Source organism: Crocuta crocuta, unplaced genomic scaffold, assembly GCF_008692635.1.
Source record: "Crocuta crocuta isolate KB4526 unplaced genomic scaffold, BGI_CrCroc_1.0 scaffold457, whole genome shotgun sequence".
Lineage (NCBI taxonomy): Eukaryota > Metazoa > Chordata > Mammalia > Carnivora > Hyaenidae > Crocuta > Crocuta crocuta.
The window spans coordinates 3,635,936-3,651,845 of NW_027531318.1; the positions used below are offsets into that span (position 1 = coordinate 3,635,936).

The 15,910-nt window shown below is 35.2% G+C and overlaps 1 protein-coding gene across 1 annotated transcript in view; it reads right to left on the bottom strand.

The window, feature by feature from the left end:
* LOC144238035 (uncharacterized) overlaps positions 1 to 15,910 on the bottom strand; it is a 78,187-nt gene that overhangs the window by 3,390 nt on the left and 58,887 nt on the right. The window contains exons 10-12 of the mRNA XM_077771781.1: positions 10,663 to 10,746; positions 7,850 to 7,972; positions 5 to 108 (exon numbers count right to left, since the gene is read on the bottom strand). Of these exons, the coding sequence (XP_077627907.1) occupies positions 5 to 108; positions 7,850 to 7,972; positions 10,663 to 10,746 (311 nt within the window). The remainder of the gene's footprint in view (positions 1 to 4; positions 109 to 7,849; positions 7,973 to 10,662; positions 10,747 to 15,910) is intronic.

The following is a 15,910-nucleotide window of genomic DNA, read 5'->3' on the forward strand; positions in this document are numbered from 1 at the left end:
AGGCTGATAAATTGATTACTTTTATTGGGAATTTACTCATTGTGGTGTTCTTCATAAGTGAATCTTGATGATGTGGAAACTTATTTTTGTCTTCAAATGAACTCATACCTAAAATAAAAATTTTTAAAGATTACATGAAGACTATGAATATTCATACACTACTCTCCAAACACCATGTACTAGTCCTTATTTGTATATTTGTAATGTTTCCTTCCCACATTTTATTAAGTGGCCACTTGTTTATTGCTCTAGCTTGTATAAACTATTTGATCATTTTCTCTTCCTTGTTATTATTCTGTGTTCCTTGATAGCCTCTTCCTGTTTTCAATCTCATTGAGGTATATACTTCTGTACAAAAAATGCACATGTTTAATGTATATACATTTTGATAAGTTTAGACATATGTGTGCACCTGCAATACTGAAACCACAATCAAGGTGTTAAACATACCCATCACCTCCAAAAGACTTCTCAAGTTTCCTTTTTCCTTTTATGGTAAGATCATTTAGCACAAATACTACCCCCCTTAATGATTTTTAAATATACAACACTATATTGTTAACTACAGGCACAATGTGGTACAGAAGATCTCTAGAACTTATTCATCTAGTATAACTGTAACATTATACATATTGAACAACTACTCATTTCTTCCTACCCTAGCCCCTGGAAGCCATCATTCATTCTCTGCTTCTGTGAGTTTGATACTTTTAAATAATTATTTTAAAATTTATTTTTATTTTAATTTTTTATTGAAGTATAATTAACATAATGTAATATTAGTTTCAGGCATACAATATGATGCAACAGTTCTGTACATTACTGAGTGCTCATCATGAGAAGTGTACTTTTAATCTCCTTTATCTCTTTTATATTAATATAAATGGAATTATTTAGTATTTGCCCTGTGGCTTAGACTTAGCGTTAATGTCTTCAGGTTCATCCATGTTGTTGCATATGGACGGATTTCCTACTTTTCCAATACTGAATAACATTCCATTGTACGTCTATGCCACATTTTCATTTTATTTTATCCAGCTTTAATGAGATATAATTGACATATAGCATTGTGTAAATTTAAGGTATACAATGTGATGATTTGATACATGTATATATTATGAAAGGATTACAATAGGATTAGTTAAAACCTACATCACTTCACATAACTACTTTTTATTTTGTGCTAAGAATATTGAAGATCTACTCTCCTAGCAACTTTCAAGTATATAATATAATCTTTTCACTACAGTCATCACACTATACATTAGATTCCAGAGTTTATTCTTCTTCTAACTGGAAGTTTGTACCCTTTGGCCCAAATCTCATTTCCTCCACCCCTCAGTACCTAGCAACCATCTTTCCATTCTCTGCTTCTATGAATTCAGATTTTTTTATATTCTACACATGAATGAGAGCATACAGATGCCACACTTATTTCATTTTATATAATGATCTCAAGCTCCATCCATAACATGACAAATGGCAAGATTTCCTTCCTTTCTGTTTTTAATGTTTATTTATTTATTTTGAAAGTTTATTCCTGATGCAGGGCTCTGTCTCACAAACCTTGAGATCATGACCTGAACTTGAATGAAGAGTGGGATGCTTAACTGAGTCACCCAGGTGGTCCAGGATTTCCTTCTTTTTTTTATATATAGCTGAATAATATTCCACTGTATATTTTATATCAAATTGCCTTTATTTCTTTATCTATCTGTGGACATTTAGGTTGTCTCAGCTATTGTGAATAGTGCTGCAATGAATATAGGAGTGCAGAGATCAATTTGAAAGAGTGATTTCATTTCTTTTGAAATCACTGGATCACATGGTAGTTCTATTTAATTTCTGGAGGAACATCTATACCGTTTTCCATAGTGGTTGCACCAACTTACAATCCCACCAACACCATGCAAGTGTTACCCTTTCCCCACACCTCAACATTTTTATATTATTTGTCTTCTTGATGATAATCATTCTAATGGGTGTGAGAGGATATTTCATTGTAGGTTGGATCTGCATTTCCTTGATTAGTGATGTCGAGCACTTTTTTTATGAACCCATTGGCTTCTTTGTATGTTTTCTTTGAAAAATGTCTATTTACATCCTCTGACCATTTATAATAGCATTGTTTAGTTTTAGGGTTTTTCCTTCTACTCCCCCTGCCCCTCCTACTCCTTTTTTTGCTGCTGAGTTGTAAGAGTTTCTTATGTACTTTGAATATTAAGTTATTATCAGATAGATGGTTTTAAATATTTTCTAGCATTCTGTAGGTTGCCTTTTCATTTTGTTGATGGTTTCTTTTGCTGAGCAGAAGCTTTTTAGTTTGATGCCCCACCTGTTTTTGCCTTGTTGTTTGTTCATTGGTGTAATGTTCAAAGTATCATTTCTGAGGTATATGTCAAGGACCTTTTTATCTGTTTTCTTCCAGGGGTATTGAGGTTTCTTTTTTTTTTTTTTCAGATCCCACATAAATCTTTAATCTGCTTCAAATTAATTTTTGCTAATGATAAAAAATATGGTTGTTTTATTCTTGCATATTGATAACCAATTTTCCAACATTATTCATTGAAGAGACTATTGTTTCCCATTAAGTATTCTTAGCTCCCTTGTCAAATATTGTCAATATATATGAGGATTTATTCAGGCTCTTGATTCTGTTCTATTGATGTATGGTCTGTTTTTATGTCAGTACTATCCTGTTTTGATCATTATACCTTTGTAATATAATTTGAAATAAGGAAAGTAATGCCTCCAGCTTTGTTCTGTCTCAGGATTGTTTTGGCTCTTCAGGGTCTTTTGTGGTTCCAAACAAACTTTAAGATTGTTTTTTTTTTTCTATTTTGGGGAAAATTCCATTGAAATGTTAATAGAGACTGCATTGAATCTATAGATGGCTTTTCGGATAGTATCAACATTTTAAAAACATTAACTTCCAATCCATAAACCTAGGATATCATTTCATTTATTTGTGCATCTTCAATTACTTTCATCAAAATGTTATAGTTATGATTAAATTATTATCAATCTTGTTTAAATTTATTCAGAATAAATAATTTGTTTTGAATAAAGTATTCTGAATATTTATTCGATTGTTTTGATGTTACTGTAAATGAGACTGTTTTCCTTATTTCTATTTCAGATATTTCATTTTTAGTACATAGAAACTCATTTGATTTCTGTATTTTGATTTTGTATCCTTTGACTTTACTGCCTTCATTTATCAGTCCTAACAGTTTTATGGCAGAATCTTTAGGATTTTCTCTATGTAAGATCATATCATTTGCAAACTTCATTTTTTCTAATTTGGATGCCTTTCATTTCTTTTTATTGCTTAATTGCTCTAAGATTTCCAGTACTAAGTTGAATAGGAATGATGAGAATGGGCACCCTTTTCCTGATCTTAGCTGAAAACCTTTCAATCTTTCACCTGTGTACTTGTCATAAATGATCTTTATTATGTTGAGATATGTTCCTTCTATACCAAGTTTATTGAGAGTTTATCATGAAAAGATGTTAAATTTTGTCAAATATCTTTTCTGAATCTATTGAGGTGATCATATGATTTTACTTCATTTTGTTAATGTGGTGTATCACATATAATGATTTATATATGTAGATCCATCTTTGCATCTCATGGATAAATCCCAATTGGTCACAGAATATTATCCTTTTAGTGTGCTGTTGAGTTTGTTTTGATGAAATTTTGTTGAGAATTTTTGCATCAGTTTTCATCAGGGATATTATTTATGAGGCTAATAGTTTTCTTGTAGTGTCCTTTGGTAAGAGGGTACTGCTAGCCTTGTAAAATGAGCTTGATAGAATTTATTTCTCTTCAATTTTTGGGAAGTGTTTGAGAAAGATTGGCATTAAGTATTCTTTAAATGCTTGGTAGAATTTACCAGTGAAATTATCTAGGTGTGGACTTTTGTTTGATGGGTGGTTTCTGGTTACTGATTCAATAACCTTATCATTGGTCTGTTTAGATTTTCTATTTCTTTACAATTCAGTCTTTGTAGATGATATGTTTCTAGGAATTTATACATTTCTTCTAGGTTATCTAGTTTGTTGGCTTCTAATTATTCATTCTATCTCATAATCTTCGAATCTATGGTGTATCATTTTAATGTCTACTCTTTCAATTCTGACTTTTGAGTCTTTCCTTTTTTGTAGAAAAAAATATTTAGTCTAGCTAAAGTATTGTCAACTGTATTTACCTTTTCAAAAAACAACCTCCTATCATCAGTTTATTAATTTATATTTATTATTATTTAAAAATTTTTCTTTATTTTTGCTAACTTTGGGCTTAGTGTCTGTTTTCTTCTTTTGTTGTTCCTTGTGGTGAAAAGTTGTTGTTTTTTAAATTTTTTTAAATATTTTTTTATTTCTGAGAGAGTGAGAGAGAGACAGCACGAGCAGGGCAGGGTCAGAGAGAGGGAGACACAGAATCCGAAGACAGGCTCCAGGCTCTGAGCTAGCTGTCAGCACAGAGCCAGACGCAGGGCTCGAACCCTCGGACCGTGAGATCATGACCTGAGCCAAAGTCGGACACTTAACAGACTGAGCCACCCAGGCGCCCCTGTCACTGCATTTTAAAAAGTAGTCACCTCCTCCAGGTTTATTGACTGGCTTCCAGAGAGAGAAATCCCTTGTCAGCCCTGTTAGGGATTCTGAAATTTTTTCAGACCATTTCTACAGGTATGCCTGTTCCACACATTTTGCTCTCTTTTCTGAGAGGATTCTTAAGCCTTGTTTCTGTGCTATAAAGACAGGCTCGAAGGGGCGCCTGGGTGGCTTAGTCGGTTAAGCGTCCGACTTTCGCTTAGGTCATGATCTCGGGGTTCGTGGGTTCGAGCCCCGCGTCGGGCTCTGTGCTGACTGCCAGCTCAGAGCCTGGAGCCTATTTCAGAGTCTGTGACTCCCTCTCTCTCTGACCCTCCCCTGCTCACGCTGTCTGTCTCTCTCTCTCTCCTAGAAATAAATAAAAATATTAAAAAAAAAAAAAAAAAGACAGGCTCGTTGCTCAAAGCCTCCTTTTTGTTTTCCTTATGGCAACTTTATGGTTTCTTCCAGGTCTGCTTTCTGTGGGTGTCCACTGTCTGTGAAAGCTCACTCTTGTTGCAGTTGGGTGCATGCACAGGGAGCCAGCCACAGGGTGGAGTTTGTGTGAGTGAGATGCATGAAGTGCTGGAGGTGCCTGTGGGTCAGTTTTGGGGGATCCACAGGTGAGGGGTCTTCAGCAGCTGATGTGCAGGCTCCTGATGGAGTCCTTACACACTTAGCAGTCACTTCCCTTTTATACATTCAGTTCTGAGCCTTGGCTGCTGTTGTCTTAGCCACTTTATGTCCTATGGTCATACAGCTTATGAGTCAGTTCTCTGGATAAGAAAAGAGAGAAATGGGTCTTTTTGACAGAATCCTGCATACTGTCAAAGAAGCTGGGTACTTTGCTCACATGCTCTCACTTTCCAATGGGAGAAATCTCAGGATGAAAAGGGCTCTCTTGACACTGACATATGCCTGTCCTGAAGGAGTGGTGCAGTTAAGTCAAACTGTTCTTTTGCCCTCCACAATGTACTCAATCTCAGATTTTGTTGTTGCTCCAACAGTGTGTTGGAACTTCTTCCATGGACTCCTAGACTTAACAAAGCCTCTCTCATCTGTGGATGATCATCAAATTGATTTTCTTTGAATGGGGCAGGGAGGGGAGATGGTAACAAAGTGTAACTCCTACAATATTGATGTCATCACTGTGATACTCCTCCTCTCTTGCCAATATTTTACAGGAAATCTTACTTATTGTTTTTAGTTCTCTGATATACTCAATTATGTCAAAGTCCTTTCTAGAAAGCTTTCTCCCTGCTCATTGAGAACGTTTTTTCTCTCATAACATTTTAATACAGTAGGGCTTTTAGTATCTGCAAATGTACATATACAAAAGATCTTCTTCTTTAGCCTAGGTAAATTAGAATAATTAGCAGCACAGCCCTCGCTATTTTTTACCTGATATAGAGGGTGGCACATACAGTTTTTTGTCTGAAGGACAGCGTTTCTTATTCTCAGCATCTTCCTTAATTTTGTCCTTTATACGAATGCTGTTTTAGTTTTGACCAGAATGTTCATTTTTGTATTTGACATGTAATCTACATTTAGAAGGATGCATTCATAAGGATATCTCTGACAATCAGAGCTGTACACATAACCACTGGTTCCCAATCACCAATTCAGTTAATGTTTATTCGATTTTTTAACAATCCCCCTGCTTTTATTTTTAATAAATAAAACTGTTTTTATTTACTTTTTGAGAGAGAGAGAGAAAGAAACAGAGCATGAGCAGGGGAGGGGCAGAGAAAGAAAGGGAGACACAGAAACTGAAGCAGGCTCCAGATTCTGCACTATCAACACAGAACCTGATATGGGGCTTGAACCCACGAACTATGGTATCATGACTACAGCTGAAGTTGGATGGTTAACCAACTGAGTCACCCAGGGGCCCATTGATCCTACTGATTTTATTTTCTTTTTTTTCTTTTTTTCTTTTTTTTTTTTTTTTACAAATAGTTTATTGTCAAATTAGTTTCCACATAACACTCAGTGCTCATCCCCAAAGTGCCCTCCTCCATGCCCATCCCCCCTCCCCCCCACATCCATCAGTCCTCAGTTTTTGTCAGCATTCAAGAGTCTCATGGTTTGCCTCTCTCCCTTTAATCCTACTGATTTTAAAAGTAACATGTGCTAATTGCAGAACATTTTCATTTAAACAAATAATTATAAGCCTCATACTATTTAATCATTGGCTAAAGTAAACTGAAACCACAGGCTGAGAGGCTTAGAAAGAGGTTGTAATTGAGAAAATAAAATACTATTGACAATTCCAAACTAGTCATTAACATTGTCAAATATGAGTAAAAGCTGGGAAGGACTAAGTCACTAAAGAAAAAAACCTTAATGCATGCTAGGGTAATGGCTCCATACTGTCAAATTTATGTTTATTCTTCATCTCATTTTCATGAAAATATCAAGAATAGATTGTTTAAATATTTTGGTACATCTTGGTATTAAGTATTGAATATAATTTTGGATGCAAGTGGTACAGAAGACTAGCTATTCTAATGATCTAATTCTAACTAAAATGCTAGATTTTAAAAATGAATTTTAAAAACTTTTGCTCAGGAGCACCTGGGTGTCTTAATCAGTTAAGCAGTGGACTTTGGCTCAGGTCATAATCTCACGCTTTGTGAGTTCAAACCCTGCATCAGGCTATGGGCTAACAGCTCAGAGCCTGGAGTTTGCTTCATATTCTGTGTCTCCATCTCTCTCTGTCCCTTCCCCACTCTCAGTCTGTCTCTCTTTCTCTCTCAAAAATAAATAAATATTAAAGAAAAAATTTTTTAAAAACTATTGCTGAGAAGGCATAAAAGATACTCATGAAAACAAACAAAAAAGAAGTGAAAGCATATAACTTGCAGATCTCTGCTAAAAACTGTGTGTGTGTGTGTGTGTGGTATACATATTTTTATAAAGTTGATTGACTGGAATAATGTGGGAGGTGGAGGAGAACACAAGGTGGATAACTTCACTATAAAAGGAAGTATACAACCAAGTATTTTGGAAAGTACTTGTATAGAACGCCATTACTATACACGGCTTATGATGGCAGAGGTAAGAGCTGAGAAAGAAGGGAATGGGATTATAATAAAGAGTAGGAGCCATTAGAATGACATGATATTTTTTAAATATTAGTGTTACATAGTTTCTGAATGCTTAAAATACTTCATAAAAAGTAAAAAATCATGCTACAAAAAGTATTTTAGGTAATTAGATAGTTATTTTACATTGTTATATCTTTTACCTTGATTGTTAAAGGATGAAAAATGGGTCTCATTTGTCGAGGATTTATGTGGTGCAATGTGACTGGTAAAAATATCTTCTTGATCTTGTGTAGACATATACCTGTTTCTTAATAAATTTGCAACTAAAATAAAATGAAAAAGAATTTCACAAAGACATTATGAATATTTTCATACCACTCCCTAGTCTCCATGTTTTGGTCTTTATTATTGCATTTGTAATTTTTCTTTTCATATTTTTAAATGCTTATTTACTTATTTTGAAAGAGAGAGACAAGGAGAGAGAAAAGGCGGGGAAGTGCAGAGAGAGGGAGAGAGAGAATCCCATGCAGACTCCTACACAGGGCTGGATCTCACGACCCTGAGATCATGACCTGACCCAAAATCAAGAGTCAGACCCTTAACTGACTCAGCTAACTAGGGATCTCTTCTTTTCATATTTGAGTGGTTACTTGTCTATCCTTCCAATTTCTATAAACTACTTTTTAATTTTTACCTCCCTTTTTTGTTCTATATTCTTAGATAACATCTTTCTTAATCTTGACCTTTAATTCACATTCATTTATCTTAAACATAAATATTCATTCCTATATTTGAGCTATAGTCTTGTTTTAACTCCTTTTGTCTTAGCAATTTCTTCCAAATTTTGTTTAGAACATTTAATTATAAATTCACAATTAGTAAATACGCATAGGTTAATTAACTAAATAAATTTTGATCTTAAAGGATATGATATTTTGAATTGACTAAATGTAGATAAGAGTACCTCATTGCCACGCCAAGGTTATTATTTAAAATTGATGAGGACGCCTAATAATAAGGAACATTAAAGCAAATAGTAATTGAAAGTACCAAAACAAAAATAGTCTGAAAATTAGAGACATAGGAAAATGACTCTTCATACTTTATCAAATTTGCTAGAGTGAAACACAAACAAATTTAATTGCTTGATTCAAACAATTTTATTTTTATAATGGCTTAGTCATAAGCTGTTGGAGTAAATAATTTTTATTTGTGGGGCACCTGGGTGGCTCAGTAGGTTGTGCATCCAGCTTCAGCTCAGGTCATGATCTCAGGTTCATGAGTTTGAGCCCTGCATTGAGTGGGCTTGCTGCTGTCAGTGAAGAGCCTGCTTTGCAGTCAAATGCTTTACCACTGAGCTACATGCCCATGAAGAGCCTGCTTTGAATCTTCTGTCCCCACCCTTCTCTCTGCTCTTCCCCCATTCATGAGTTATTGCTCTCTCTCTCTCTCTCAAAAATAAAAATAAAACATTAAAAAATTTGTTTCATTGTTAAATTTTATTTTAATTCCAGTTAGTTTCCATATAATGTTATATTAGTTTCATGTGTACAATATAGTGATTCAACAATTCCATATATCACCCGGTGCTCATCACAAGTGCCCTCATTGATCCCCATCATTTATTTCACCCATCCCCCACCTACCTGCCCTCTGGTAATCATCAGTTTGTTCCCTATTGTTAAGAGTCTATTTCTTGGTTTGTCTTTCTCTTTCTCCTTTTTCCCATTGCTCATTAGTTTTGTTTCTTAAATTCCACATATGAGTGGTGTCTTTCTCTGACTTTTTTCATTTAGCATTATACTTTCTAGCTCTATCCATCTCATAGCAAATGGAACTCAAAACGAATTAAAGACTTAAATGTGAGGCCTGAAACCATAAACGACCTAGAAGAGAGCTCAGGAAGTAATGTCCCTGACATTGGCTGAGGCAACAGTTTTCTAGATATATCTTCTGAGGCAAGGGAGATAAAAAATAAACTATTGCAACTATCTCAAAATAAAAGCTTCTGCACAGTGAAGAAAACAATAAACAAAATTAAAGGCAATATTCTGAGTGCGAGAAGATATTTAATTACTTTTAACTCGTTTTTTTTTTCAGAAATAAATGTGTGATATAATGAAATAAAGCATTCAAAAGCAAAGTTTCAGAAATCTTGCCTTAATCTTAAATTTCACCAAGAGCACATATTTTGGTGCTTGTATTTGAGATTCAACTATTTCCAAATACTAGATTTCAGGATCATTTCTGCGAAAAGTCATGACTACAATATTTCTTGCACCAAAGAGAAATGTATCTAACAATGTTACTCCAGATTACAAGCAGTAGTGTAGACAACTACTCTAAAAGAGATGTAAGTTCACATGACAACTTAATTATATACAGAGAATTGGTAACCAATGAAATAACTGTTATAATGCTCTTATAACACTCATCAACTAGTCTTTACTGATTTTTCCAGGTTAAGGCAATTTTCCTTTCCAAAAGGAAAGTGAATAGAATAGCAGTGAGAAATACTACACCAAGTATATTCTAAGGTCATTAGAGCACTGGATATTATGGCTTACTTTCTAAATGAATGAGTTTTAAAATTAATAATATCTAGCTGATTTTCCACTGATATCAAACACTAGAGTTTAATTAATTATACGAGGGAGGAAGGGGGCAAGATGGCGGAGAAGTAAGGAGCTCCGTACTTGCACTCGCGCCCATACATCACACAGAAAAGATCTGAAGCCATTGGAAACCTTACAAAACCTGAGAGATTGGGAGANTGTGGGGGGAGGGGGGGAATGGCATGGAGGAGGACACTTGTGGGGATGAGCACTGAGTGTTATGTGGAAACTAATTTGACAATAAACTATTTGTAAAAAAAAAAATTATAGGAGGGTATTCATGAAGATTTTTACCCACGTAATAATATATAGTTACTGTTGTCATTAAAGATCCATACTTAATAAAATCCCCAAAAAGACATAAATCATAAATATTAGACTTGAAAAAAATTTCTTACTAGGGTGACTTTTATGTTGCGTCTTGATTTCATCAATTACTTTTTCTCTTCCAACATTATATGTCAAGTGTTCTACATCAGTCTCTATAGACAAAAAAAAAAAAAAAATCGCCAAGCACTTTAAAAGGTAAGCATTAATATGTGGCTGTGTGTGTGTGTGTTGTATAAACTTAATTAGCATTTATTATAGTAAAAGAGAAAAACACAATGTATGAATTGTATAATCAAAAATTTCATAAAATTTAAAAGGATTTTACCAATTATAAAGCCTCATTATAACGACATGTTTAGGGACTTGATCAAGAAAACAAATCAAGATATGACAAAACTGATAAAACTGATACTGCATAATTTCTTAACCAGTGCTTTTTCTACACAATGCTATCTTTTTTAAATTGTTTTTAATTTTTCTTTTAGAGAGAGAGAGCATGTGAGAGGGAGAAAGGGACAGAGGGTGGGGAAGAGGGGGAGAGAGAGAGAGAGAATATCTTAAGTAGGCTCCGTGTTCAGTGCAGAGCCCAACACAGGGCTTGATCCCATGACCCTGGGTTCATGACCTGAGCTGGAATCAAATCAGTCAGATGCTGCACCGACTGAGCCACTCAGCTGCCCCTACAATGTGATCTTTTTATAAAAACTTAAATCATTTTGAGGAGTTTATGTTAATATTATAACTTCCAAGTTTATAATAAAAGGACATTCATACTGTAGGAGTATAAAATGGAGATGGAACATGACATTTTTGTTTACAGTTCAAGTTATAAACCATAGTCCCACATCATAAAAAGTTACCATGAGTCAGAAATTCGTTGCCTCTCTCAAGACTATTTTATGCCATTTTTAGGTTATGTAATTGTAAATTAAGTAGGCATCAGTCATATAGAAAGATATGATTTAAAAAGTGCCTACCAGTTCTCCTTATGCATATACCTTGTAGCTGGAGAAAGGAATATGAGTAAATTTGCAGCAGTACCAGCATTGAGATTACGTACAATTTCATTTGAGGTTTTATGGGATTTGAACATTTGCTGGATTTAGAAACTACTAACTAGGTCAAACAAGAGGTAAAGCACAAGAAAGATATTAAAAAGGAATTTAAATTAAAAAGGAGATAACTAGGATTGGTGACTTGGGTCAAATAAAATAGCTAATATTTTGTGAATGAAAGATGGTTATAGGAAAGCATGTGTCAGAGGTTGTAAACCTATCATAAATCTGATGTCATAATAGGGACCTTGCTTTGTTGTAATGAATGGCTGAGACCATGAATAATTGTTAAAAGTTGTGCTATGATCTTTGTAGCCCAAATATACATTCACTGCAACCTAAGAAGCGGAGGGAACCAGCTTGGATATCTTTACCAATAAGAACCACAAAACATAAGATTGGATAGAACAACTTTCACTACATTTTGTGAAAATAGAATGGCATACAACAATGTTAAATGAAGTTTTAGTAGATATGTCTGAGGCTTCTCTGGTTATTTCAGCAATTTGTAAAAGTAATAATGAATGGTCCATTTGAAATGGACCAAGGGATTCTTATTTTTTTTAATGTTTATTTATTATTGAGAGACAGAGAGACAGAGCATGAACATGGGAGGGGCAGAGAGAGAAGGAGACATAGAATCTGAAGCAGGCTCCAGGCTTAGCATGTGAGGCTCAAACTGAGTTGTTGCCTGAGTTGTAATGTTAGCCATTCTTATGGGTGTGAGGTGGTAACTCATTGTGGTTTTGATTTGTATTTCCCTGGTAAGTGATGTTGAACATTTTTTCTTTTTTTTTTTTTAAATTTTTTACTGTTTTATTTATTTCTAGGAGAGAGAGACAGCGTGAGCAGGGGAGGGTCAGAGAGAGAGGGAGACACAGACTCTGAAGCAGGGTCCAGGCTCTGAGCTGGCAGTCAGCACAGAGCCCGACGCGGGGCGCGAACCCACAAACCACGAGATCATGACCTAAGTGAAAGTCGGACGCTTAACCGACTAAGCCACCCAGGCGCCCCATGTTGAACATTTTTTCATGTATTGGCCATCTGGATGTCTCCTTGGGAGAAGTGTCTGTTCATGTCTTTTGCCCATTTCTTCACTGGATTATTTGTTTTTTTGGGGGTGTTGAGTTTGATAAGTTCTTTATAGATTTTGGATACTAACCCTTTATCTTATATGTCATTTGCAAATATCTTCTCCCATTCCGTTGGTTACCTTTTAGTTTTGCTGATTGTTTCCTTCACTGTGCAGAAAATTTTTATTTTGATGAGGTCCCAATAGTTCATTGTTGCTGTTGTTTCCCTTGCCTCCGGAGACATGTTGAGTAAGAAGCTGCTGTGGCTGAGGTCAAAAAGGTTTTTGCTTGCTTCCTCCTCTAGAATTTTGATGGCTCTCTGTCTTACATTTAGTTCTTTCATAAACTCTTTTGAGTATATTTTTGTGTATGGTGTAAGAAAGTGGTCCAGGTTCATTTTTCTGCATGTTGTTGTCCAGTTTTCCCAGTACCACTTGCTGAAGAGATAGTCTTTATTCCATTGAATATTCTCTCCTGCTTTGTCAAAGATTAGTTGGCCANACAGAGCCCGACGGGGGCGCGAACCCACGAACCACGAGATCATGACCTAAGTGAAAGTCGGACGCTTAACCGACTAAGCCACCCAGGCGCCCCATGTTGAACATTTTTTCATGTATTGGCCATCTGGATGTCTCCTTGGGAGAAGTGTCTGTTCATGTCTTTTGCCCATTTCTTCACTGGATTATTTGTTTTTTTGGGGGTGTTGAGTTTGATAAGATCTTTATAGATTTTGGATACTAACCCTTTATCTTATATGTCATTTGCAAATATCTTCTCCCATTCCGTTGGTTACCTTTTAGTTTTGCTGATTGTTTCCTTCACTGTGCAGAAAATTTTTATTTTGATGAGGTCCCAATAGTTCATTGTTGCTGTTGTTTCCCTTGCCTCCGGAGACATGTTGAGTAAGAAGCTGCTGTGGCTGAGGTCAAAAAGGTTTTTGCTTGCTTCCTCCTCTAGAATTTTGATGGCTCTCTGTCTTACATTTAGTTCTTTCATAAACTCTTTTGAGTATATTTTTGTGTATGGTGTAAGAAAGTGGTCCAGGTTCATTTTTCTGCATGTTGTTGTCCAGTTTTCCCAGTACCACTTGCTGAAGAGATAGTCTTTATTCCATTGAATATTCTCTCCTGCTTTGTCAAAGATTAGTTGGCCATACATTTGTGGGTCAATTTCTGGGTTCTCTATTTTGTTCCATTGATCTGAGTGTCTGTTTTTGTGCCAGTATTATACAGTCTTAATGATTACAGCTTTGTAATACAGCTTGAAGTCTGGGATTGTGATGCCTCCAGCTTTGGTTTTCTTGTTCAAGATTGCTTTGGCTATTTGGGGTCTTTTGTGGTTCTGTACAAATTTTAGGATTGTTTGTTCTAGCTCTGAAGAATGCTCGTGTTGTTTTTAATAGGTTGCATTGAATATGGAGATTGATTTGGGTAGTATTGACATTTTAACAATATTTGTTCTTCCTAACCAGGAGCATGGGATAGTTTTCCATTTTCTTGTGTCTTCTTCAATTTCTTTCATAAGATTTCTATAATTTTCAGTGTATAGATTTTTCAACTCTTTGGTTAGATTCGTTCCTAGGTATTTTATGGTTTTCGGTGCAACTGTATATGGGATCGATTCCTTGATTTCTCTTTCTGTTGCTTCATTATTGGTGTATAGGAATGCAACTGATTTCTGTGCATTGATTTCATATCCTGCGACATTGCTGAATTCATGGATCAGATCTAGCAGCTTTTTCATGGAATCGTTTGGGTTTTCTATATAGAGTATCATGTCATCTCTGAAGAGTGAAAGTCTGACCTCCTCCTAGCTGATTTTGATGCCCTTTATTTGTGTTGTCTGATTGCTGAGGCTAAGCCTTCCAATACAATGTTGAATAACAGTAGTGAGGGTGGACATCACTGTCCTGTTCCTGACTTAAGGGGGTAAGCTCTCAATTTTTCCACATTGAGTATGATATTAGTCTTTTCTATATGGTTTTTATGATCTTGAGGTAGGATCTTTCTATCCCTACTTTTTTTTTTTTTTAATCAAGAAAGGATGCTGTATTTTGTCAAATGCTTTCTCTGCATCTATTGAGAGGATCATGTGGTTCCTGTCCTTTCTTTTATTGATGTGATGAATCACATTGATTGTTTTGCAGGTATTGAACCATCCCTGCATCCCAGGTATAAATCCTACTTGGTCATGGTGAATAATTTTTTAAAATGTATGGTTTTTTAAAATGTTGGTTCCAGCTGGCTAATATCTTGTTGAAGATTTTTGCATTCATGTTCATCAGGGAAATGGGTCTATAGCTCTCCTTTTTAGTGGGGTCTTTGTCTGGCTTTGCAATCAAGGTAATGCTAGCTTCATAGAAGTTTTCCTTCCACTTCTATTTTTTGGAACAGCTTCAAGAGAATAGATGTTAACTTTTCTTTAAATATTTAGTAGAATACCCCTGGAAATCCATATGGCCCTGCACTCTTGTTTTTTGGGAGATTCTTGATTATTAATTTGATTTCTTTATTTGTTATGGGTCTGTTCAAAGTTTCTACTTCTTCCTGCTTCAGTTTTGGTAGTTTATATGTTTCTAGGAATTTGTCCATTTCTTCCAGATTGCTCATTTTATTGGCATATAATTGCTCATAATATTCTCTTATTATTGTTTTTATTTCTGCTGCGTTGGTTGTGATCTCTCCTCTTTCATTCTTGATTTTATTTTTTTGGGTCCTTTTCTCTTTCTTTTTGATCAAACTGGCTAGTACTTTATCAATTTTGTGAACTCTTTCAGAGAACTGACTTCTGATTTCATTGATCTGTTCTCCTGGGATTTTGTTGTTGCTGTTGTTGTTTGTTTTTGTTGTTGTTGTTGTTTTGATAGCATTGATTCTGCTCTAATCTTTTTAATTTTTTGTCTTCTGCTGGTTTGGGGGTTTATTTGCTGTTCTTTTTCCAGCTCTTTAAGGTGTAGTGTTAGGTTGTGTACCTGAGACCTTTCCTCCTTCCTTAGGAAGGCCTTGATTGCTATATACTTTTCTCTTATGGACACCTTTGCTGTGTCCCAGAGTTTTTGGGCTCTGGTGTTATCATTTTCATTGGCTTCCATGTATTTTTTAATTTCCTCTTTAACCTCTTGGTTAGCCCATTCGTTCTTTAGCAGGGTGTTCTTTAGTCTCCAAGTATTTGTTACCTTTCCAAATTTT